Source organism: Gavialis gangeticus, unplaced genomic scaffold (genome assembly GCF_001723915.1).
Source record: "Gavialis gangeticus isolate Ggan-Ray unplaced genomic scaffold, GavGan_comp1, whole genome shotgun sequence".
Taxonomy (NCBI): domain Eukaryota; kingdom Metazoa; phylum Chordata; order Crocodylia; family Gavialidae; genus Gavialis; species Gavialis gangeticus.
The window spans coordinates 63,817,818-63,842,881 of record NW_017728994.1 but is presented as its reverse complement, the minus strand read 5'-3'; the positions used below and the strand labels follow the sequence as shown (position 1 = coordinate 63,842,881).

General features: G+C 41.2%; 1 protein-coding gene across 2 annotated transcripts in view; it reads right to left on the bottom strand.

Annotated features, from left to right (window-relative positions):
• WDR11 (WD repeat domain 11) overlaps positions 1-25,064 on the bottom strand; it is a 102,779-nt gene that overhangs the window by 64,414 nt on the left and 13,301 nt on the right. For both annotated transcript variants that reach the window (XM_019502922.1, XM_019502923.1), the window contains exons 3-5: positions 16,474-16,627; positions 8,288-8,461; positions 1,799-1,982 (exon numbers count right to left, since the gene is read on the bottom strand). In XM_019502922.1, coding sequence (XP_019358467.1) covers positions 1,799-1,982; positions 8,288-8,461; positions 16,474-16,627 — 512 coding nt within the window. The remainder of the gene's footprint in view (positions 1-1,798; positions 1,983-8,287; positions 8,462-16,473; positions 16,628-25,064) is intronic.

The window sequence follows — 25,064 nt, the reverse complement described above, 5'->3', positions numbered from 1 at the left end:
CAAGTGCAAGGTGATGCACCTGGGGAGGAAGAACCAGCACCATACCTACAGGCTGGGGAACTCCCTTCTCGTCAGTGCAGAGGCAGAAATGGATCTTGGAGTCATCATCGACTGCAAGATGAACATGGGCCGGCAGTGTGGGGATGTAGTTAGGAAGGCCAACCACACCTTGTCCTGCATCCACAGATGCATCTCAAGCAGGTCCAGGGAGGTAATCCTCCCTCTCTATGCGGCACTGGTCGGGCCGCAGCTGGCATACTGCGTCCAGTTCTGGCGCCGCACTTCAGGAGGGATGTGGACAACATGGAGAGGGTCCAGAGGAGGGCCACTCGCATGATCGGGGGCAGCAGGGCAGGCCCTACAAAGAGAAGCTATGGGACCTGAACCTGATCAGCCTCCATAAGAGAAGGCTAAGGGGGGATCTAGTGGCCTGTTTCAAACTAGTCAGAGAAGACCAGCAAGCATTGGAGGACTCCCTTTTTCCCCGAGCGCTACCAGGAGTGACTAGAAATAATGGTCACAAGCTGGCAGAGGGTAAATTCAGATTTGACATCAGGAGGCACTACTTCACTGTCAGGGCGGCTAGGATCTGGAACCAACTTCCAAGGGAAGTGGTGCTGGCTCCTACCCTGGGGGTCTTTAAGAGGAGACTGGATGAACACCTTGCCGGGGTCGTTTGGCCCCAGCACTCTTTCCTGCCATGGCAGGGGGTTGGGTTTGATGATCTTCTCAGGTCCCTTCCGACCCTACTAACTATGAAACTATATGCATACTGTGTCTGCACACATGCACAAGGCATTTATCACCAACATTATCAGCCACATCAGCCTTTTTTTATTAGCTGATAATGTCCATTTTCCTTTTATTGGTGCCGATATGATATGGACCAGTGCACTGGTGCACCTCTAGTCTTATGTACCAACACTCCCATTCTGCTCAATTCTGAAGAGTCTGTGCAGCCTTTTCACCTCCTAACTCACATCAGCTACTCTCCTCCTGCAGCTAGTCTCCTCCTCCCAACAGTCAGGGCACCCCACCTCCACCATCAGCTCCCAGTATACCCCAACCCCCATCTCAGGTTTCTCCATCCTGGCTTTTCAATTTCCTCCTCAAATCAACAACCTTTTATCTATTCATGTAAAAAGCCTACCCTGAAATCTTTGAATTGGTAAGATATGATTTTCAAAAGTTATCACATTACATACGAACAGACAAGTAGAGAAACATCACTAAGTTATATTAACATTTTAAAAACCCATCTGGCAAGAGAAGAATAAGAACTTTCAATTAGAATATGTAAATTCTATTGAGAATATAAAAGAAGGAATGAAATCAAAACTTATCAGAGCTCAAAAAGGGTAAGAGCCGATTTGACAAAAAGTGCATTTGTCCATAATGTACCATAATAAAAGGTTCTTACCCTTTCAGCTATTGAAATCAAGAATAATTTTTGAATTTTCAAATTAAACCTCAACCAGGGAATCAAAAGGAAAAACATGCTTTAATAATTCATTAAAAGTTGATCCCCACCTTCATATCCTTCATATTTCATAATCACAGGGTGAGATGCTCTTTAGTTGTATTGCTATGGGGGTAAAGGATGTAGAAATGGAACTGAACGAAATAACTGTTATTCCCTTTGTACTTTTGTCTCCTTCATTTTACCCCTGTTTTTTAATGAGTACTCAACAATAAAGATCCAACTAGTATTTACAGAAAATGGAGAAAAAAATAACTTGCAGGCATGTGTAGAATTATGTCTATGTGTATGAAGAAACACAAAACACTTACAACTTACCTTGGTTTTTCATTACTGATTAGAATTTTTACTTTATCAAGGGCTTTTTTAGCTCCTGTAGCAGCAACCAGCTTGTGAGAAGGACTAGAATGTGGACTAGAGATGTATACTTTTTTCCCTGAGCTGGCAGGAGCCTTGGAAGGAGAGAAGTCTGAGACGAACACTATGCCCTCACTGGTGAGCACTGTAACAAGAAAAACAGTTGCTATTATAGCAAAATAGGATGTACAATTTTATCATGATGTTTTATTTTTAATGTAATTTTGGTGTGGAGAAATGGTAATAGTTTGAATAATGTTGAACAAGCTGGGAAATACATAATTCTAGCTAACAGGAATCTTCTGGTGAAAGAACAGCAGATGGTCCATTACAATTCATTAGAGGCCACAAAACTCAATATTTCAAAATTAAGTCCCTATATTAAAAAATACTGTAAGATTACTGGCAGAAACGTCTTGTTTGTCCTTTTACATTAGTTCAGTACAGTGATTTTCTGCCATCAACTATTGCTCGTTAAGTTTTACAAAGCTAAGGAAACCAGTTACCCAGCAAGGATAAATCTACATTTTCATTCTCATAGAAAGTGATGGTCTCCCAGAAATTTTAACCATGATATTATTTATATGACAGCATAACAACTGTGGATCAATGACTGACATCTGTGTATTTTCAATATTATATATGTTTGCATATGTAAACAAAAGCTTTGGTATAACTGACATGGGCTGCTTACAGATGTTAAAAAAAACAAACCAAAACCAAAAAAAATCACTTTACCAGAAGAAACAGCGTTTGTACAGATCAGATACTTCAGCAGAGAGCTTTTTGGCACTTTTATCTTAATAGCTGCTTCAATCAACTGTTAAATAAAAATGCCAAAAAAGCCCCAATAAATTGCCTGATCTATACAAACATTTGGTGAGCCAACTAATGCAAGGCAACTTCTGGGCATGCACTGAGTTTGATGCAGCAGCACTCAGAGTTTAAAGAAAAGCACTATTTTTTTTTTTGTCTGTAAGCAGCCATGATGAACTCTAGGTAGAGCAAGGTATGAAGAAACTATCTTTCAAGACAAAATTACTGACAGAACTAAATTCAGGAACGAAATGTTAATTACTTCATTACTTCTTTGCCATTTCAACTGAACTCAAAAATTTGTCCTTCATCTTCCTTGACATCTCAGCTGCTTTTGACTCTTGCTTATACTCTCCTCTTTAGTCCCCTATGCCAAAACACTGTCTATTCCTGTATTCCTCCTACTTCTATTGTCATTTATTTAAGCATCTCCCTTCCAGGGAGTCTTCCTCTTTCCTGACTCCCTGTCTGTGGCAGACAAAGGGCATGATTGTTCGCTCTCTTCTCCCTCTTCTGTCTTTATGGAAGTCATCTTACCTACACGCAGCTCCTACCATCATCTTTAGAACAACTTATAAATCTCTTCACACCTCTGTCCTGACTCCTCCCTCTGATTTTGTATCCCATTCTGTCACATGGGTCGCTCATGATGGACAATTCAAAAGCAATTTAAAATTAAAAGAGTTAAGGCTAGATTCCTTGTCTCCAGCCCATTTCTCTCTTACTCATGACATCATAATCCACCTTATTATTTAGTCCTAAAACATCAGCATCATCTATAATCTCGACTTTTCCCCCCCACGCTGATTCAGGTCATGATCATATCTTGCTATCTGTACATTTAAAATATTCAGCCTTTTCCCCTATCTTGGCTGCTAAGAACTCGAGTCCAAACCATAATTATCTGCTTTTGCTGTGGTTCTTCTGAAACTCTCATCATTCTCCATACAAGGAACAACATTTCTATTACCCCTTCTATGGATGGTGCTCCCACCTTTCCAACTTCCATTAGCTACTTCTATTCTACTGTATCATATTCAAGTCTTCTTCCAACTATACTCTTCCATCATTACCCACTTCTGTGGATAATAATGCTCCACTCTGCCAATGATTCCTCCTTTGTGCCCTCTATATGAAATTTCGTCCTCAAATTAGGCCATGCTACCACTATTCTACCCTCTAAATCCCTCCTCAAGAATTTTACCATGATGCTAACTGTAAGCTGATAATCACTAATCTGATTACTAGAGTTCTTATTTCGGTTGCCATGATACATAGCAGCCCAGTACCCCACTGTGCCAGGATCTGTGAAAAAGAGACAAGAAAGACAGCACATGCTCCCCACAGTATAAAAAATGGCAGATGGATATAGACAGATGGGAGAATACTAAGAAACATAACCATTTTAGTTAGCATGTTAGACAGTGGTACCCAAATATTAGAGGCCTATTTTTTTTCTAATATGTTTGTGATTGATAACTATTTTATTATTTATAAAGGCCTCGACAAATGACTCAAGAACATGTACACTAGCTCTTTACTCACACACCCCTGTAATAACAAACAACTATTGGTTGCTTAATGTCTTAAATTAGATCTATTAAGCTGTATACTGTTCCTAAGACTTTCTTCATGGCTCAGCACAGTGGGGACTGATATCTGCATTCTTAACTCAGGTTGATTAGCAGGTTATAATAGTAAAAGTAAGGTACTTTGGATTAAATTGTTAGGAGTTCAGAGTCAAGACTATTAGAGGAGGTAAGAGATCAGGTTTTTTTTTTGATTTACCTGCACACAATTTCTTAACTCATAACAGCAGCACAGGAAAACTCTGAGTGAGCTCAGACAAAAAACAAGTATCCTTGTATCTATAAAACAAGGATAATACGCGCATCCTTTACAAAAACAAGAAGTTGCAGTTTTTTTTCATTTAGTATTAAAAGTGATGAAGCATGATAACCACAAAAAGCATTAGTTGTTTATTACTATACTACAAGAAGAGAATTAATTATATTTATCCAGCCCAGCCTGCTTACATACCACATTTGTACATTTGGGTAAAACAAAAACTGTGGTCACATCTTTAATTAGTGGCAGTGGGGTTATTACCCAAAATTTCATCCTTTGGACTGGTCTATGAAGCATACTATTCCAATAGGGAAAACGTGAACAAGGTAACTGAATAAATAGCCACATTAAACAATACAATTAAAACATGAGCTACTTTTCGTGTGCATATTCTCAGCCTTTTTTTCCACGCAGCACTTTTGATGCAGATGCATACAGAAAAAGTGCTTATCAACTGTTAGTGGAAACAACTGCTTATCTTGATCATTTAAATAAACTATTCTGCACTTTAAAATATTATATGCAGGGCTTTGGGTACTCCGATGCAAGGTCCCCAGTATTCCCAGAACTTTGGTACCCTGATCAGAAATTCTAGCAATTATAGTAAATTCAAGCATATGGGCATTTATCCAATTAAATATGGAAATCAATTAGTACTGCAATTCCTGTGTTATTTCTCTCTGACCTTCAAGTTTTTCAATTCTCACAGGCTACAGAACATTATATTGAACATGCATAACTGTACTACAAGGTATCACAAGCAGCAGCTAGAGGTTTTGGCAGCAGAAGACATGACAGGTGAGGTTCTGACTCTCAGAAGGGCACGAGAGGCACTTGGAACAAACACCTTAGCTGAATCTAGTTTTCTTGAACACAATCTAAAGTGAAACAGTTGAAAGGATCAGTATAAATCATGGATAGTGTCCCACAATTAACATTCCATTGAAACAAAGCAAGGTAATTCAGGGATTTCTTAAGAACTGCAGCCAGGGCTGACCCAGGAGTGGGGGGGGGGAGTTGAATTGGGGTGACTGCCCTGTGCTTTGGGGGACCCTGTGTAGAAACGTAGTAGACTAGCCCCGTGGAGCGGCGGTGGTGCAGCGCTCGGTGAAGCGGAGGCTCCACGTCCAGCCGCTTAATACTAGATTAGAAGCTTCCATCAAGATTTATCAGTGCCCTATACCAAAACACTCAATATCAAATACTCCCTGATTAAAGGGAAGTATGTAAAATTACAAAACAGGACTCAGTTGACAATTCCCCTTCATGCCTTTGGAAATTTCCTCCCTAAGAACTGGGGGAACTCCCAGACCCAAGAGAATAGTTTGCACTTGCACAGGATTTTACAGCTTCAAATCAAATCAGTAAGCATGGGTAGATTTAGGATTTTGAAAAGGGCAGTGCAGATGCTGCAGCATATCATCACATATAAAACAATATATACTTTTTCAGTTAGAAATAACCTAGAAGCTTTACTAATCTGCTGGGCCATAGAAGCTTTACTAATTATCTGCTGGAATAATTTAATATTATTCCATTTAAAATCAAAACAAAAAAAATATAACTTTATTAGAAAGAGCATTAATTTGCTATATCACCTATGCTGTTTAATTAATCCTGTGGTCACTAGAAATAAACCTACACCTCTTTTAGATTCATAAAACAAAAGCTAGCCTTCTTGAGCAGTTCGACAGCAATCCAATGCTTCACTGAAAGTTATATCTACATCTGAGTTGATGTTCACCTGAGTTAACAGTTCTAGCTAAAGTTAAAAACAGTCTGCAGCGCTGAGAAACAGGAGCTGCATTACCAAGAGCTACTAGAAGACAACAGAATGGCAAAAGAAAAGATAGCTTAATTAGTGAAACATCAAGCCCATTAAAGGGGAGAGGGCGGTTAACATCTGTGGAATGAAAAGTTTAGAAGGAATCAGGTTATAATGCACCATGAAATGTAGAAATGTAGTAGAAATGCCGCTGCCACTGCCAGGCAGTAGCTTTTAAACTCTGGGTGAACTGTCCATGTCACTAAGTACTTTACCCATTTTATGGATGAAAAAAGAACCATCAGTCAAGAAATATGCAAGAAAGCTGCAACGGATTAGTGGCAGAGGTGGAATTATCCTTGGGAATGCAGTAAACAAAGAGCAAGTAGTAATAAACTAACTTTTATATTCAGTCTTCAGAATCCCAAGCAAATTTCCCTAATTATATCAAAATCCAAACACCATTCATGCTGAATTTCATTCAAACCCAACTTGCTTTATTTTGCTGCTTCTGCAAAAAGGACAGGCAAAGTTTTAAACAGCACAACGATCAAAAAGATTTTTTTCTCTGCAAAGCTAGGATATATATTTCTGAAGAAAAGACAACTAGAATTACTACAGCAATGCCCTGGGGTTTCCATAAAAATAAAAACTTGATAGACAGTCTATTTGAAGAATTTTTATTTTCCTTCCTGACCATTTTCCACATCCTTGTTATTTATCTTTGTTGTTGCCCAAACCCGATTCTCTCCTGTTCACAAAACTAGTAAACTGAGCATAATACCAATGTGCCCCTTTCAGTCTATTACATCCTGTTTTCAAATGCTATTACGTCTTCTTGCATGACATGTAGAAAAACCTCACACTACTTCCCCATTCCAGTGGCTACAATACTTGTGCATGTCCCGACTGTCTCCACATACTGTAACCTTCTCCTCTCCAGTTTACCTAACGCTCACAGTCCTCCTCCACCAAACACTACCCCTAATGTTTTCATCCTTGTCTTATCTAGCTGTGAACTGTTTGGATGCCTAACCTCTCAGCTCCTTGCCCTGAATATCCTACATCACTTCTTGCTGTTAACTTCAAAACTCTTCACATGTTCTCTCCTCCAGCCATGGCTTCACTGCTAGTGGTGCCTGACTGAACCAGAACACTGCCATTTATTCTTCTATCCTTCCAACTGATACAGAGGATTTTCCAAAAACATCATTGATGGTAACATTCTAAAGTTTTCATGTGCTTCCAATATATCATCCAAGTTTCGCACCCAACAACAGGTTAGGGATGACAACAGCCTGTTAGATGAGAAGCTTGGGTCCTGATGTCAAGATCATCAAAGATACAATTTTGGAGTTGTCCAAAGATGGCACCACCAAATTTTATCCAGCGTTGAGTATCATCATCTTTTTCAAAAAGGTGGCTACCCAGGTAAGAAAAAAGATCAACCTTCTCCAAGGTTTATCCTTTAATTGTAACGTGTGGTGGAACAGCTGGTTGGTTTGGGGTTGGTTGGTAAGGTATCTTGGTTTCTGTGAAGTTGACAATGGGTGTGTCTACACATTCATTAATGCATCATAGTTACTGAGCATTCAGTTTAGTACTTGTATACCCAAGTACTAAATCAATGCGCAGCAACTGGCACTACTGCGCAGTAGCACCCGCACATGGCTTTTTAATGATACTAACTGCACAGTAGCATATTAGCATAGTTTTTACACTGCACACTACTGTGCAGTGTTATTAGGCTACTGCACAGTTAGCATCTCATGTAGATGCATCCACTGAGACCAAACATTTCCTGTGCTTCACAGAAGCGATCAAGAGTGACCTGGAGTACTTCAATTGAGTGGACCCTCATGACAATCAGTGCAGTGATCAGAAAGAAGGTGTTGGTTATTTTGGATTTGAAATGTAAGTAGTTAATGTTAAAAAAATTTCTGTCCATGCAATATTGGCAGCATAAAATCAATGTACAAAAAGATAAACATACGAAAAAATATATATGTAAGCAAACTTACAAGCTAAATGTGAAGGATCAAAGGGGTCGAATGAAAAGGAAAGAATGTTTTCTGCATAACTTTTCTTCCAGAGCTTGGTGCCTGTGTCTGCATTCCACAGGACAATGTAGTTTGGTGGATGAACTGCTAGGAGTAAGTCTCGGGAAGCATCCTGATTCCATAACCATTGCATGTCTGTCAAAAGAAAGAAGAGACGAAATAGCAGTGCTTGAAATTATTCAATTCCGTTAAAAAGAAACTTTGTCTTAGAAGAACTGAGAGTGACTTATTGGGAGTCATTAAGCTGAACAGTTCATAGTTTCAAATATGAATTTGGTTCAAATACAGGATACAGCAGTGTAAAGGTGCTACATGCACACACATGTATACACTCCCCTTCCTAGCACCATCTAATTCAGGGGTGGGTAAAATACGGCATACAGAGGTGCTTTGTCCAGCCCATGGCAGGTCTCTTGGTCCTGCCTGGCCCAGGCGCCACGTGGCTATGACATGTCCTGCCGCCCATTGGCAATGCAGTGAAGCTGGGGCAGCTCCGTGGCTGGACTGCCTTTCTAGGCAGCCCAGGCAGTGGCTCCTCCTTTCGGCTCCCACTGGCCCCAGTCCCACAATACCAGAAGGGACACGCATGCATGGCCCCAACCTGGCGCTCTTCATGCCTGCTCTGGACTCGCCCATGCAGGCTCAGCAGCAGCAGCAGCAGCAGCAGCCGGGCAGACTGTTGCTCACTGCAGGGAAAAAGCTGCCCTTCCCCCTCACCACTGCCAAGCAGTTCTTAGTGCAGCCGCCTGGAGCCTGCACTGTGTTGGGCTGCCCTGCATCACCACCACCTGGGCTGCCCTGAGGCTGCTCTGCACTATCACCACTGCTGAGCTGGGCAGCCTAGAGGCAGCAATGGAGCCGCAGGGCAGCCTGGTGCGGTGCCACCTCCAGGTGGTTGCGCTAAGAGCTGCTCAGCAGCGGTGAGGGGGAGAGGCCATTCTTCCCCCATGTCAAGCAGTAGTTTCTGCCCAGCAGCTGCTGGTGCCACGCCTGGATGAGCGAGTCTGGAGCAGGTACAAGGCACGCTGGGCTGAGGCTGCGCACGTGGTTCCCCAACAGTACCATGGGGCTGGGGCCAGCGGCAGTGGCAGCTGGAAGGAAACACTCCAGCTCCACTGTGTGTCCAGGGAGTAGCAGGAAGTGCCACAGCAGGCCAGTGCAAAGCAGGAGCAGGGCACGCTGGGGCTATGTGCTGCTGGTGGTGATGGAGAGGCATCACAGGGCATGTGTGCTCTGGGCTCTTGCGGGGTGGGTGCTAACCACTCCAGGGAGGTGCATGCAGGGGGCTCCCATACACAACGCACCATACCATCAACCCCTCCCCCACAAACACTACAACCACACCCTCCCCCAATCAACTTAGATATCATCATGGAATAGAGACTATAACTTCTAATTATATACTATTTGAGACAACATATTCATGTAACCTTTTTAGAAGTTTTATGAATAAGTCACAACAGGCCATGGATTATATTAGGGGCCCAATCTTATGGGGTTCCCAGAGGCTCCTCTATAGATTAGTAAAGATTAAAGAAAAACACTCTACCCAGTGGGACTCAGTGCTCAGTCTAGAAGATCCCATGAAGCATCTCTGTGATGCCTAGTTTCAGTTCTCAAACTATGGATTTGTGTCTCCAGATATCATAGGCAGGTAAGGTTCTTTGGGTAGATGTGGTATCTTTTATTGGACCAAATAAATAGTTGGAAAAATTGTTCTTTGCAAGCTTTTGGGCACAAACGGCCTCCTTCAGCCATAGAGAGAGTTTGTTGTCTCCAGAGATGTAGGTTTCCCTTGCTTTATGCTGTGCATGCGTTGCTAGAAAATGGTGCATAACTCAAATTTGCACAAAGGGCACCTACTTTACAATGTCACAAATAGGGATACATTCCAAGACCTTGACTGTACTGATCCCCAGACCTATTTCTACCACTTTTACAACCCAATTTTGGTACTCACCCACAGCAGACAGTACACACAAGCACAGGGTGGTGGTGCACGTTACCATAATGGGGATGGCAACTACACAAGCATATCACAGACAACGAGCGAGGCGCACAGATCCACACAGGAAACTATATTTTGGTGCACGTCACTCCCACACTGCACTGCACAAAGCAGCTGACTGTGGGCTTCCGCCACACCGATCGCATAAGAGTGAATTTACCTTGCATATAATGAATTTTTGGTATAAAAAGGGTCATTGCATAATTTGCATATACAGAACCCGCATAAAGTGAGGGAAACCAGTAACATCCTTGTTAATAGCAGTATATGGAGATGGGAGATAACAGACCTGATTACCTACCCATCAGCCTTACTGTCTCTGCAAGTTTGTGTACACACAGTCAAGTCTTTACCTTTCTCTAAAACTGCAGTTTCAAGAAGTTAAATGAATAAAGAATATCAAATAACAAGAATGAACTTTTTGTACAAAACAATGATTAAAGTGAGGCTTCCTGACCAGTGATGTAAATCACAATTTAAATCATGATTTAAATTGACTGGATTTAAATCAAATCTACCCTGTTAAGTAGCACTGCAGAAACTTGGTGGGTTAGATTCCACAACTGAAATATGATTGAAGATGCATAGCTATGTGATGTATATGTAATAACTTCCATTTCATTCTTCTTTGTATATAAATATTAAAGATTTTTTTCCAGACTGCCTTGCTGCTTATCCCTGTGTGTCTCTTTTAGCCAAAGTTTGTACATGTTTTTCCTTCACAAATATCCCATTAGTAGAAGATGCATTTAAGTTTTTTTCCTACTCCTTTTCACGAATTTCCATTTAGATCTATTCTCCAGATGCAAATATAAAATTCTCTTACGCGATATTCCTGGAGAAAAAAGATCAAATCAGAACAATTAATATAAAAATGAAAAACCTATGCTAGTAGACCAAGCTGCAAGCTTCAGACATCTCTGAATTCTGTCAGATACTGAATAAATAAAAAAGCAAACTTGTAACAGCACATTAAAAGAATGTGCTTGTGCTATAATTGTAGTAAAATGTTTCCAATCTCAAACACAGGGTGTAATTAAAAATCTTCCGAGTTCTCAATTTTTCTTTCCATTAAATTTTAATTTTATAGCTCACTTTAACAGATGGCATTGCTTTTTTGAATCACATGCGATAGAAAAGTCAATATAAAAATGCAAAAGAATGTACCAAATCATTTGTATGAAACACCAGATTACTTTGAAAATTTTCTGAGCTCATGAGAAGAGCTTTTTATTCAAGTCTGAAAATATCTTTCAGAGAGGATGACTTTTCACATGCAATTTCTCTCTTTTTCTAAAAACATAATAAACAATTTCTAATCCACACATGCAGTGTATATTTTAATCTATCCTGTGGAGAATGCAGTGCATCTGTTTTTTACTCTGCGTAAGATATTTTTAAAAGACTAGAACCAATATGCAGTACCAAGTAAACAGGGGTCCAGGGATACGGGAGGAGAATGGGGAAAAGGTGCAGGTATTACGCAAGAAAATATGGTACTAAGGTTTCTTTTAAAGTACTCATCACGGTTTCACTTGACCCCTTTGTAGTCAATAGTAAGACTTGCCAAATTCAATGAACACAAAGGGACGTGAAGCTCATGAATAAACAGACAGCATATAATTGTAATCAAAGGATTTATGGTGACATGGAAGGAGGATTTATATGGAGATGGGAGGAAAGACGGCCAAGCAGTGTAGACAGCAGACAGACTCGGGAGATCTTTGTTTCAGTTTTGCAACACAGACTCTTTACCTTCATCTTCATATAACTCCCTACTTCAGTTCCCCACATATAAAGCAGGATTAATATTTTCTCCCACTGTCTATTTAAGCTCTTCATGGCACATACAGCATCTCACTATATTTCACAGAAAAAAAAAATTTTTACGCTGATTGCGTCTATTTAAATTGCAGTACAGTTAAATGCAACTCCTTGGTTACTGCTTGACCCAATGGTGCATTGCAAGAGGAAGCAAAGTCTTCTCCTTAAAACAGTGCTATTCATGTTCCTTTACTGCTAGACATCCAATGTATGAAGAAATATTATACCAAAAGTAGCCAAGAATACACTGCTTGATGAACTGATTATATTAAACTATGCACAAGAAGTATAGCTGTTTTGTATGTCAGCAGTTCTTAAACTGCAAGACATCTGTGAGAAATGTACTGACGATGCATGGAGAACTAGCAGGTCATCCTACTGCTGACTCTCTTTATTGCCACTGGGTTCCATTGACTTCGAAGCCCCTGATTGCGTAGCAAAGCCTGTAGAACCAGATAGAATGAATGAAGCACCAACTATCGTCTGCTTTTATGAGCTATTGCTAAGTAGGACAAGGAAGGGAAGGAAAAAGCCACTTTAACGAAACCACACTAGTGGAACTGAAATGCCATCTACCAGCAAGAGAAGAAAGTTCAGGAATGAAAGGGAGAAAAGGATCACAGGCCAGACAGTGCAGAATGACTGAAAATGACAGAAAGTTGTATTGTATGCAGCATGCCCCAGAAGATGAGCACTTCATTTTTGAAATGCAGCATGAAGGAAAAAAGATCTTTCCTTATAGTAAGTACATATGTAGCAGCAGCTAGGAAGCTGCGCCTACTCACTGTCCTGCTACCTATGGATCCCATGCAAAGTTACTTTTGCTTTTGCCTGGCAGAAACATGTGTGACTGCTATTACTAAATTCCCTTGATCACAATGCGCACCCCAATTTCCAGTGGCTGGTTTTTGGAAAGCTGTGTGTTTTGTATACAATAAAATATGGTATTAGAGCAAGACATGGAAAAGAAGCACTTCCTCCACTGAAGACAGTGAAGGATACAGAAAACTTCTCCCCCTTTTTCCTGTATAACTCATTTCTGTGTTTAGAGAAGTACTGTATGATCATAGAAGGAGAGATCAACTATGAGGTTTTATATGAAGACACCAAGAAACATTTCTGTGACAATGGGCTATATGTAGGAGTATGGGAAGAGATTATCTGTACTGCAAGGCTTGGGAGATGGACCAGAAATTAAGGCTCAAACTTTCAATTGCAAATTAAAATATAATCTTTCCCCACCTTCAAGTGACATTAAAATAACATGGACTTAAATATCTAACAGATATTTAAACAGGCATAAAAACTTACTCTGGATGAGAATGCACAAACTATATATGACTAGGAATGAATGCAAATGGGTTTGAACAAAACGTACAAAGCCACTGCAAACAGTCATCCACTCAGTCGTATTAGAAAAAGAAAACATACAACATTACAGAAGAAACAAAAGTTAATTAAATTAATTGAACCTGTGTCATAGCCACTGTAACAAGGTTTTGATGTGTTTTATGCTTCTGTTTTCTAATTTCTTAAGTGGTTTTTCAGCTAATAGAATTAAAAGATAAAAACAGAATGTCAGTGTCATGTGGAGTTTTAAAGCCAGCTCAGGGACCAAATAAGCTAGCAATTATTCTTGGAAACTCACCATGGAAATGTAATTGCACAGGAATGACGCTCCAAAATATATAAATTCATAAATAATCCATGTTAACAATGATGTGAGTAGCACTAAAACAGAAGATTTGTTATTTATTGTAAAATCACAAGGACACTTAACATTTGTAGGGAACTTGTGTGTTTAAGAATTCCCAACAAAATAAAGTTGCCTATCTTTTAACAGCCAGCATGGCAAACAGAAGCTACTTGCAAGGCCCTGCTACCAATAATAATATAGTTACTTCAAAGACTTCAGTATTTTACAAGAGTGAACAAGTAGTATTATCCCTATTGTATAGCCAGGGAAACATAGCAGCATGCATGAAGTGACATGCTCCAAAGATCATGCATAAAATCACTGGTGAAAACAGGAAAAGCATCTAGGTCTCCTGGTTAAACTGTTCCCAATTCAATCATCAAAGTAGGACTTCTCACCTTCTTGGGCCATCAGTATGCCATAGGCAGACAAGGTTCTTTGGGTATATGTGATATCTTTTATTAGACCAACTAAATCATTGGAAAAACCGTTCTCTGCAAAAATTGTTCTTTGCAAGCTTTGGGCACAAACACCCTTCTTCAGCATAGGGAGAGTCTGCTGTTGCTTTGTGTTCTCCTGGATGGAATAGAAGCCAATATGCAAAATGCAGGTCTATGAAAATGCAAATGCATGGCAGTGAGGATCAGAGGCCATGGGAGACAATAGATGCAAGACAGGTAGGTGTGCGTGTGTGGGGGAGGGAAAGCGGGGGAATGTTGGCCTGATGATGGGATGTATGTACAGGCAGTCCTCAACTTGCAACGTTTCGAGATATGTTTCGCACTTACAACATTTATAAATTGACACCCTGTTTCAACTTTATGACATCAGTTTTGACTTTACAACACTTGATCTGATGTGACACCATGCCACCCATCTCCCTGGAGAACACCCATCCAAACTTCCTTGGACAATTTCTTAAAGAAAGCAGACAAGACTTCAGAAAAACCTGCAGCCAAGACTCCTGAGAAGACTCCAACCAAGAACCCTCCAAAAAGTCCAACCAAGAATCCTTCAAAAAGTCCAGCAAAGTCACCTCAAAGAGGTCCTTCCAAATCAATATGATTACTATTTACAATATAAATACATTAATGTAGCTATATTACCCATCTATAATTGATCAAGTACAAAATTCTGGGGTATTTTTGATGAAAATAGAGTATTAGGCCTTGGTTTAGGAACCAATCCCCCATTTATAACATTGTTTCTTATGAGAAAATTGGTTCCGAGTTACAATATTTCGACTTAAGACACAGTTTTCAGGAACTAATTGTGTCGTAAGTCCCAGGACTGCCTGTATAGCAATATGCCACAAGAAGCTTTTGCTAGACTGAAGGCCAATGACAAAGAGAGAAACAAGATTTCTTTCTGCTTTTATCTGCTCTACCCCACAACTCCAGGTCAGGTCTTCAGCTCCCTTTCTCTCTTTCATTGCCCCAAAAGGTATAGCTGTGAACTCTCCGGCAAGAGGTGCTCTTAGAAATTATGGAGTCAACTTCCAGTCTCCAAAACTAAGCTGTCTGGTGGCAAGCAAGATGAGTGGAGGAAGAGCTCCACAAGGCATCATTCATAGTTACTATTAACAGCATATCCAGTCCCACTGGAATTAGGACAAAGAAACAATTATGCAAAACCAAGCACCTGCCTTCCCTAAGAACTCTCAGCAGCACCCAACAGCAAGAACACCCCCTAAATTTCTTGCCAAGATTACAACTCCAAATTTGTGTGAAATTTGGGAAATTTATGTTAAGAAACATGTTGCCTGGGGTCCTGGTCCTAGACAGAAAATTGAAAACTGCTGGGAATTTCTGCATTAATCTATAATACTGTTTTATGGACATAAAATAAAGAATATTCCAATTCCTAGGTAAGCAGGACTACACATGTATGGCTTCCCACTGAAGTGTTGCAAAGTAACTCCCTTCAGAAATGGGACTTCACAAACCAAATTCCTCCTCCCAATATATCCCCCCTTTGTTTCCATTCTCTACTCCATTTTACTGCACTGTACATATAACCTCATACACATAGAATAGCATCTTGCTCCTGAGCCCCAAGGACAACAGCTATACATGCTCAAAGCTTAACAGTTTACAAGAAAAACTTATTCCTTACAATTACACATTACAAATGTAACATCATACTGACATGCTTGGTCAGTAACAGCAATATAAAATGTATCTTCTAATACTTCTTTTATGGTAAAATGGTACAGCGAGATACATGATTTATAGTGCTGTATAGCTGCATAGGTCTTGTACTGTTATAAATGTCAGTAGTATTTATATGGGCGACAAAGTGCATTCAGTCCCTAAAGCAAAACAAGAAAACATTCAATTCTTTGCATGAATTTTTATCAATAAGTTTAATTTTTAAAAATTGTAATTTATAGCACTTTTCATCAAAAGATCCCAAGAAGGCATTGTAGGTATAAATTAAGCCCCACAGCTTCACAGATGGTTGATAAGTTTTCTCACATCTACTTTAAACAGGCAGAGAAGGCAAATGATTTCTCAGTCAGACAGTAACTCAGCAGTGAACTGAACAGAATGAGTGAGTTCTACCTCCAAGCTCCAATTTAAACTCATGGATCATATCAACATCATACAACTTCCTTACCTTGGATTGGTTTTGTATGCTCCTGTATTTCACAGCGTGCTGTTCCTGTTGCCACATCCCAAACAATTATTTTTCCAGTGGCATCAGCAGAGGCTAAACGCAGAGAATATGGAGAGCCAATGTTGTGGTGGTAGTTTTCTTTAGCCCATTTAACCTGATGATATTAATGAAAACCAGTTAAAATAGCCAGTCCCACGGGAATTCGGACAGTTAAAATAGCTATATATTATAAAGATAACATTTTTAATCCTTTCTACGTGGCTTCCAGTAAACATAAAACAAATTATAATAAACACACCACAGAAAATAATGGTAACAGTTAATGACACATGTGTAAACAGATGCTATGATCTGCTGAACAAGTAATTAAGTTTATCAAACCTGTATTACAACTGTGCACAGAAGCATGTATAGTATTGAAACACATAAAACTCATTTCCCCTGCTTCCACAAATTATAATAATTCTAAAAAATACTAAGAACATTAAGGTTGTTATCAAGTACCTACAAGTCACAAAATTAAGATGGAACGTATGCCTGTTCTCTTTCACAGATTATGTGTAAATGTAGGTTTATATTTTGCAACATCAAACTTTCAGAAAATGCTATGCATTATTTTTGGTGAGCACTCACATGTAAAAAACTCGTATCCCTTTTGCTCCCTCCGGGCAACAGAGCTCTACTATTTAAGAAGACAGCCATGTCTGTGTAAACTGCATGATCCAGAACTATATGGCTATATTCCTCTAGCCTGGTCCCTGAAACCTCAGAGGCATGAAGGAGACCGCTCCAGCGGCTTCCCTTCAACCTGAACAACTGCTTTCTTGGATACAGTGTATGGACCAGGCCATGGCAGGAGAAGTTGAGAGTCTTCTAAAAGCCAGGCCCTGGCACCCAGTTTGAGACTCACTCATTTAGCTCCCACCTCACAATCTGTTTTCATAAACCTTGGTGCTTGGGCTGCCAGAGAGTGAAGTTAAACATGCTACGCTCTTTTAGCAAAAATAAATGGTTCTAGTAGCTCAGGACTGTCATCTGTACTTAGAGAGCCCCCCAAAAATTATACTGCTACTGAATGAGAATCTTAACATTTGAAAAGACCCAGCAAAAATGCGACTCAATATTTTTCAAGAGGAAAAGTCTGGTATAATGGATGAAATATTATGAGACTAATAGTCAAAAGTTCACCCTACAGATCAGAGAGGGTCACTAGGAAAGTGGTTTTGTGTACAGAGGCTGGTGGTTCTTTGGGTGAGAAAAGCCCAAGGAGAAGACAGTATAGTTGCAGAAGCAACACTACTGTTCTAAGGTTGCACAATGGCTTCCTTCTGTTCCCTTATGTTCAGCTGTTCATTACTTACTGAAAATTCTGCCCTTTAAGGATTGATTTTTTCCAGGCTTGCAATTTGCCTAGAAATGGTTTTTTTAATATGAGAAAGAAATGTGCCTTATTAGTTCAATATATTATATATTAAGTATGTTTCTACAAGTACACACAGTACTGTGAACATTGTCAGCAACTGCTCAAGATGGCTGAGACAAGTGGAGTTACTAAACTAAAACTGGCATACAGTTGGCTAAAAAGCCACTTTATGCTGTTTCTGAGAAATTTGGTCTCAATTCAACTGAACTACAAGGCTTTAAAATGTTTTCTGCATACACATAGCCTATCTTTTTTTTCCTTTAGGCATGCTTCTCTGAGCCATGTCCTGAAACTGGACATACTGTTCCATGGGGTAGATGGGCACATTAGGTTGGTATGGTATCAGGAGTATTAATCTGACCCTAAAGCAGTGGTTTCTCAACCTTTATAGGCTCAGGGCTAGATTTTTCTCCACAATTCCTGGAACTCTGAATGGAACTCCAACCAGCAGGAACAATGGCCTCAAGCTTCAGCAGGGGAAATTTAGGCTGGAGATTAGGAGGAACTTTCTGACTACGAAAATGGTCAACCACTGAAAGAGGCAACTTTGAGAAGGCTGGCAACAAGTGTGTGCTATTGCCACAGCCCTTCCCTTCTAACCTGATACAATATCTCTCAGAAACAGAGGCATCCAAGGGCAGATGGAACGGTTCCCCCTGCACCTCTGTCTTCAGGAGTCAGGTCAGAGCTGAAGTGAGAAACGGCTACTGCAGAAAGGCATGCTGACTACACTACGTTATAGAACCATAGACTGGAAAGGGACCTGTACAATTATCAAGTCTGGTCCTCTGCCATAGGCAGGGGGTAAATGAACTCAAATTAGTTCAACTATCCAGTCTCCTCTTGAACACCTCCAAGGATGGCGACTGCACCACCTCTGCCAGGAGTGTTCCAGGTTCTAGTTACCCTTATGGAGAAGTTCTTCCTTATGTCCAGCCTAAGTCTTCCCTCTATTAGTTTGTGCCCATTGGTCCTCATCCTCCCAAGGGGTGCCTTCCTGAAGGGTTGCTCCCCTAGATCTTGATGCCCTCCCCCACCACCCCCGACATACTTGTAGGCAGCTATCAAGTCACTTCTTACTCAGCCTCCTCTTACTCAGACTGAACACGCCTAGTTCCTGGAGTCTCTCTTCCTAGGGCCTATCCTCCAGGCTCCTAAGAGTACAGAAATTGAGAGAATTTCATGGGAGACAGAATCAAAGGCCTTACTGAAGTCTAAGTAAATGATGTCTACCTCAGATCCCTTGTCCCGTTGGTTAGTTACCTGGTTGTAAAAGGACAACAGGTTTGTCAGGAATGATCTACCCTCCACAACGCCATGCTGGTTGTTTCTTAGTACCCTGTCAGTTTAAAGCTTGTGGTTGAGGGCCTCCTTGACAATTTTTTAAAAAAATTTTCCTAGGACTGAAGTCAGACTGACCGGTCTATAGTTTGCAGGGTCATCCCTCCTCCCTTTCTTAAATATGGGTACCACGCTGGCCCTCTTCCAGTCATCTGGGGCCACTCCCGAGTTCCACAACTTTTCAAATATCTTCGCCAAAAGCCCCAAGTTCAGCCAGTTCTTTTAGGACTCCTGGATGTGGGCCGTCTGGCCCAGCAGACTTGAAAACTTGCACTTGTTCTAAGAGGACCCTCACACATTCGGAACTGATTTCATGCTGTCTGTTGACTTCCCCATATTCTCTGGGCCTCTGGACAGGTGCACAGCTCCTACTAGCTTTCTGGAATACCGATGTGAAGTATCCATTTAGGAGCTCTGCCTTTTCGTGGGGATCAACTGCAGGCTTTCCCTCTGTATTCAGTAGGGGTACCACAGTGGAGCTCAATTTTTTTTTGCTTCCCATGGACCTGTAGGACTTTTTGTTGTCCTTTATTTCGGATGCCAGCTTGATCTCCATGCCTGCCTTGGCTTTCCGTATCTCATACCTACAGACCCTGTTTTATTTATTTTTTTATTTTAAAAAATTCACCACTGCTGCAGCCCCAGGGGGTCCCCAGACTCTCAGGTAAGAAGGCTGCTGGGGCCAGCCCAGTGCTGACTCCAGCCACCCCTACCCCACCTGGGGCAACCTGCCACACACCACAGGGTATGTGGCATGGATGTTCCCCAGGGACAACCAACGGTAGCACAAGGTGCTTCTCTGCTAGTTGTCCCTGTGCAGGCAGGTATGTCAGTTTTCCTGCAGCTCTTCCCAGTTTGTCTCCAACATGCCTCCTCTGGGCTGCTGCCACCATGGGTGAAATTGCACTGTAAGTCTTGGTTTTCAGGAAGCACATGGAGCTCAACTGTGAAGCTGCTGTAGCAGAGGCAATACATCTGACTGCACTACATTATACAGGCAGGTGCACCATTCCTGATGTAGCTCTTCTAGGTTTGACTCGTGCAGAGAAACAATAGCTAAAGCAGAAGCAGTGTGCCTGCCTGCATAATGTAATACAAGTGTTGTGTGGCACCCTGGGTTGCCACCAGATCCTTTGAAGTGTGACGAGATAAGCAGTTAAGCGCAGGCTCAGGCTTATCCCTGCCTGGCACACAGCCCCACTGCAAAGAGGTCAATATTGTAATATATAAATTAGTTTTTGAAACTGGGTGCCACTTGAGAACCACCAATCTAGGGGTATGTATAGCATGATCACACCCTGCATAATAATTTCTCATACGTTGTCTACTGCTCTAAAGCAGAAAAGGATTTTGTCCCTTTTCTTTTTCTCCTCATAAATTAGTCGTTTTCCTGGAGTCTGTGCCAGTTAACAAACAGCCATCTGGTGGTTCTGAAAAAACACCAAACTCTTAGAGACTTTAACATTTGTTTCCTCTTGAAATGGTGCGGTTTGACAAAGTTTGCTGGAAAATGTAACTATCATGAATCAGAGAAAAATGCCATCATTATAAGGCAGCCAAATTGAATCTGTTATAACTCATTAGCTAAGCTATGCAGCATCTTTTAAACTCGGCTGTTATTATTGCTGCTATCCCGTTTCACTGCATTTGTTCAATTTGTTATTTCAACACTACTATAAACACTAGCATTTGCTTATCTGTCGGGCTCAGTTCTGCGGCTGGCCCAGCAGAATTTGGACTGGCAGAGGCTAAGATAACAGTCTGTTCATGCTGAATTGTTGTCATTCATTGCAATGAGCAGGAGAATAAATAGTTTTCTAATGCGTTGTGAATGAATAGTTTTCTAACGCGGTTTTTTTTTTTTGGTGCATTCCAGCAGCCTCCGGTGTCACATGTACCAAAGTCTTGGGTCTTAAAAATGGCAGTGGGGCTTTAGTTCGAATGAGCTTTAGTTCAAGCACCACCAACATTTTTAAGTTCAGGGATGCTTTTTAGAGAAACAGCTGAGAGGGGTGAGGGCAGATGCAAGTTGCCCACCGTGGTGCTGTGGCTCTCCACCCTGCCGCCTTTGCCCCAGAAGCCCCGCGCTGGTCATGCACCCCCTGCCCACCCAGCAGCAGTGGGCACAACTTGCCGTGCCCACTGTTACCAGGTGGGCAGGGGGTGCGCAGCCAGCGCAGGGCTCCCAAGGGAAAGGCAGCAGAGCAGAAAGCCCCAAGCCCACTGCAGGCAGCCCACATCCACCCTGCGCACAAATCTGGGAGGCACATGCACCCCCATGCCCCCTGGACGAGCTGCCCATAGCTCTGGCTGTATTCCTGGCCACACATGTATGCAGCCCTGCACATGCACACAGCACCCCCTGTGCCTCGCTCCTGGCAGCCCCAAGCTTGACCCCTTGCAGGCTAAAATGCTGGCCACCTGCAAGGGGAGGAAACCTACCGCTTCCCATGGGAACCCAGGCATCCAGGGGCCCCAGTTCCACAGGGGAGAGGGAACCAAGGTGTCCAGGGCCCTGGCCAGAAGGCATAATTAATGGTAAACATTATCAGCTACAATGACCAAAAAAAATGATAACCAATAACGTCATTTCCCTTTTATCGGTGGCAATCCGATAGGCAACTGATACATCAGTGCACTTCTAATAACTGGATATTATGATCAACAGTTCTGACGCTGACTCTTTGCAAGGTTATTTATCAACCTCTTGCAAAGATCTATATCCAAAATTATTCCATTAATCTTTTACTGGAATACTATAATTATTGTTCAAATTGTGGCTATGTACCATTTTTGCATCGACTGTTACACAAAATATATAGAGAGAGATATTTTACAAAAACTCCTAATACAAGGAAGCAATCTGAGTCTATTTGTAAGACAGCAATGTTTTGTCATGTATAAAGATGCAGAATTCACACTATCAGCACAACCGCTGAGAATTATGATGGGGGGGGGGAACCACTCAGTTTAAAAAAAAAACACAACAGAAAAACCAAGAATCCAGTTTTCACTTAAATGGCAAGTCAGACACACTGACATCAACAAAGAATGATGGATCCAAGCAGTTCTGTTACACAATCTTCCCGTAGCTACAAAGACATATCTATATTTAATATTAGTATAGTAGCAGTGGCCTAGATCTAATGTTACCAGAATCTGGATGTGCCTACACATGTACAGTTAAAAAACTGGGAATTCAAAATGTAAGAAATACCAGGCACAATACCCAAAATGAGCTTATGTTTAAGTTTCTCCTTTAAAAAACATAAGTCAATAAATAAAAGAGAACAAAACCAGAAATACCAACAAATATGTTTTATTTAAAAAGTCACAAGAAAATTCAATTGCTATCTGGAACATTATTAGCTTCAAATTTGGAGATTAAACCTGTACATTAAGATATGAAGCAGAAGAATTTTGGCCTTGACTTAGCTACAAATTTTAACACAACTTTAATATGCAATGGCTGCCACTACAGCTGCCACCAGAGCAAATAAACAGGTCTAATTTTACAGTAGAGAATAAACAGAAACCAAAATGCACATGAAGGAACAAGTCAGAGCTGCAACATGACAGAAGTATTTTGAAAGGGCAATTGTATTCTTCTGTAGTATAGAGCAGACATGTTTCTGTCACCCGTACGTTCTCCTACATTGAGTCAAGAAACACTAGAAAGAAACAATGGGCACTAATTGATTCAGACTAGACACAAGGAAAAACTTCTTTACAAGTCGAGTGCCGAGGGTCTGGAACAGACTCCGCCCCAGAAGTGGTACAGTCACCCACCCTGGCGATCTTCAGAAAGAAAAGTATTTTAATTTTTACAAAAGTAATGGCCCAAATCTGCCACAAAAGAAAGGAAGGGGAGTGGGGGGAAGAGAAGAGACTGAAAATAAGCCATGCTACAGCTACAGTATCATCCACAAACCTGTCTGAAGCTTGACATAGAGAGTCGGAAGTGGAACTACTTCCCTGTCACTCCCCAAAAGTGCCCCATAAAAATCCTGATTGTTAACTGCTTTGTTCTGTATATGCTGCTGTAGTAAGTAGCTCAACAGACTGAATTCAAGCAGGCAGTTCATCTAATTTTCCATCAAACAACCCGTAGCCCTGTATTGTGCCACTCATCCACCAAACACTCCAGTCTAAGAAAAGCCTGACCAAAGAAACGTGCTTTGCCCTCACACCGAAGGCTGGCAAGGAAAAACCCTGACAACATACTTGATGGATTTTAACCGCTCTACAATTTGTCCAAAAAGAATACATTTCCCTTTAACCCCAAAATGAGATAATCCCTAGATAAAAAGCTTATGGCTAAAATAGAGCCCAGAGTTTTGTGTCATTGTAGCTTGTCTTTCTATTTGATAAGAAGATTAATATAAGCTCACAATTTCACAGAAAAATGGGAATCCAATAGGCACATCTAGGCATTTTTCCTTAATAGGTGAAAGTTCCAAAGTAAAACTGAACACATCTAGCCAAGCCATTAACTATCAGTCTTCCCTGTGGGCCATTACTGCTATTATTTTAAATCATTAAAGTATCGTTAAAATATTAAAGTGGCTTTATTGACTGAGAAGTTAGAATAATGTTACTGCACATATATATGATCTCCATTCATCAGTGAGTGACAGTGGGTATTGCAGCTATTTGACTGGTAGTGCATTTTCTCTTGTGGCGGTAAAGACCTATGGTAGACTTGCAGCTCCTAAAAGTGGTCACAGGTATACATGGTGTTAGGGGCTGTACTGACAGGCTGTTTCCTTTGGTCAAGTTTCTGGTGCAATTTGAGTGACCATTTCTCGTTGTGATGTTGGACTCCATGATTGAGAAGGGAGTGCCACTTTGTCCCATTTCCTGCTAGGTCCTCCCAAAGGTTTGAGTCAATTCCAAAAGCCTTCACATCCTGCTTCCAGACGTCTCTGAAGCACAGTTTTGGGTACCCTACTCTTCTCTCCCCAACTTCAATTTGCCTATACAGGATGTCCCTCAGGACACGCCCATCTTCCACCCTATGAAGATGGACAAGCCAATGTAGGCATCGCTGTTTGAGTAGCGCAGTGATGGCTAGCAGGCTGGCTTTGGCGATAACCTCTAAGTTGGTGATTCTGTCTTGCCACTCGATGTCAAGGCTGTGCCATAGACAGTGTAGCTGTTCAGCTTCGTTTCTTGATATGTGTATGTTGATCATGTCTCACCACTATACATAAGGTCACTGAGGATGCAGGCTTTGTACACAAGCAGCTTAGTTTTGATTATGAGTTATATATTGTTCCAGGCTCATTTGGAGAGCTTACTGAAAGTCGTAGCTGCCTTTCCAATGTGCACATTTAGCTCTTCAGCCAGTGATACGTTGTCACTCACTGTTGATTCAAGGTAACATAACTTGTTCACTGCCTCAAGAGGTGTGTTGTCAAGACTGATAGATGGTGACTGGCAAACACCCTGTCCTAAGACCACAGTCATCTTGATGCTGATGGTCAGAGCAAATGTCCTGCAAGCATGGGAGAGGCAATTCATAATTATTTGCATTTGGCCTTCTTCGTGGACGGCGAGTGCAGCATCATCAACAAAAAGGAGCTCCCTAATGAGTACGTGCCTCACTTTTGTCTTGGCCTTTAGATGTTGTAGATTGTAGCTTGCCATCTGATCTTGTGTGAAGGTATATGCCTTCCTCCACCATCAAAACCATAGTGCAGCAATGTAGAAAAGAAGATCCCAAACAACACAACCCTACATCAGATAGGGTCTAAAACCTGTCCAAAAATAAGCTATGTGCTATAAGCTCACATATAAGGGGTTTTTTTTGTTTTTTGAAGGGCAG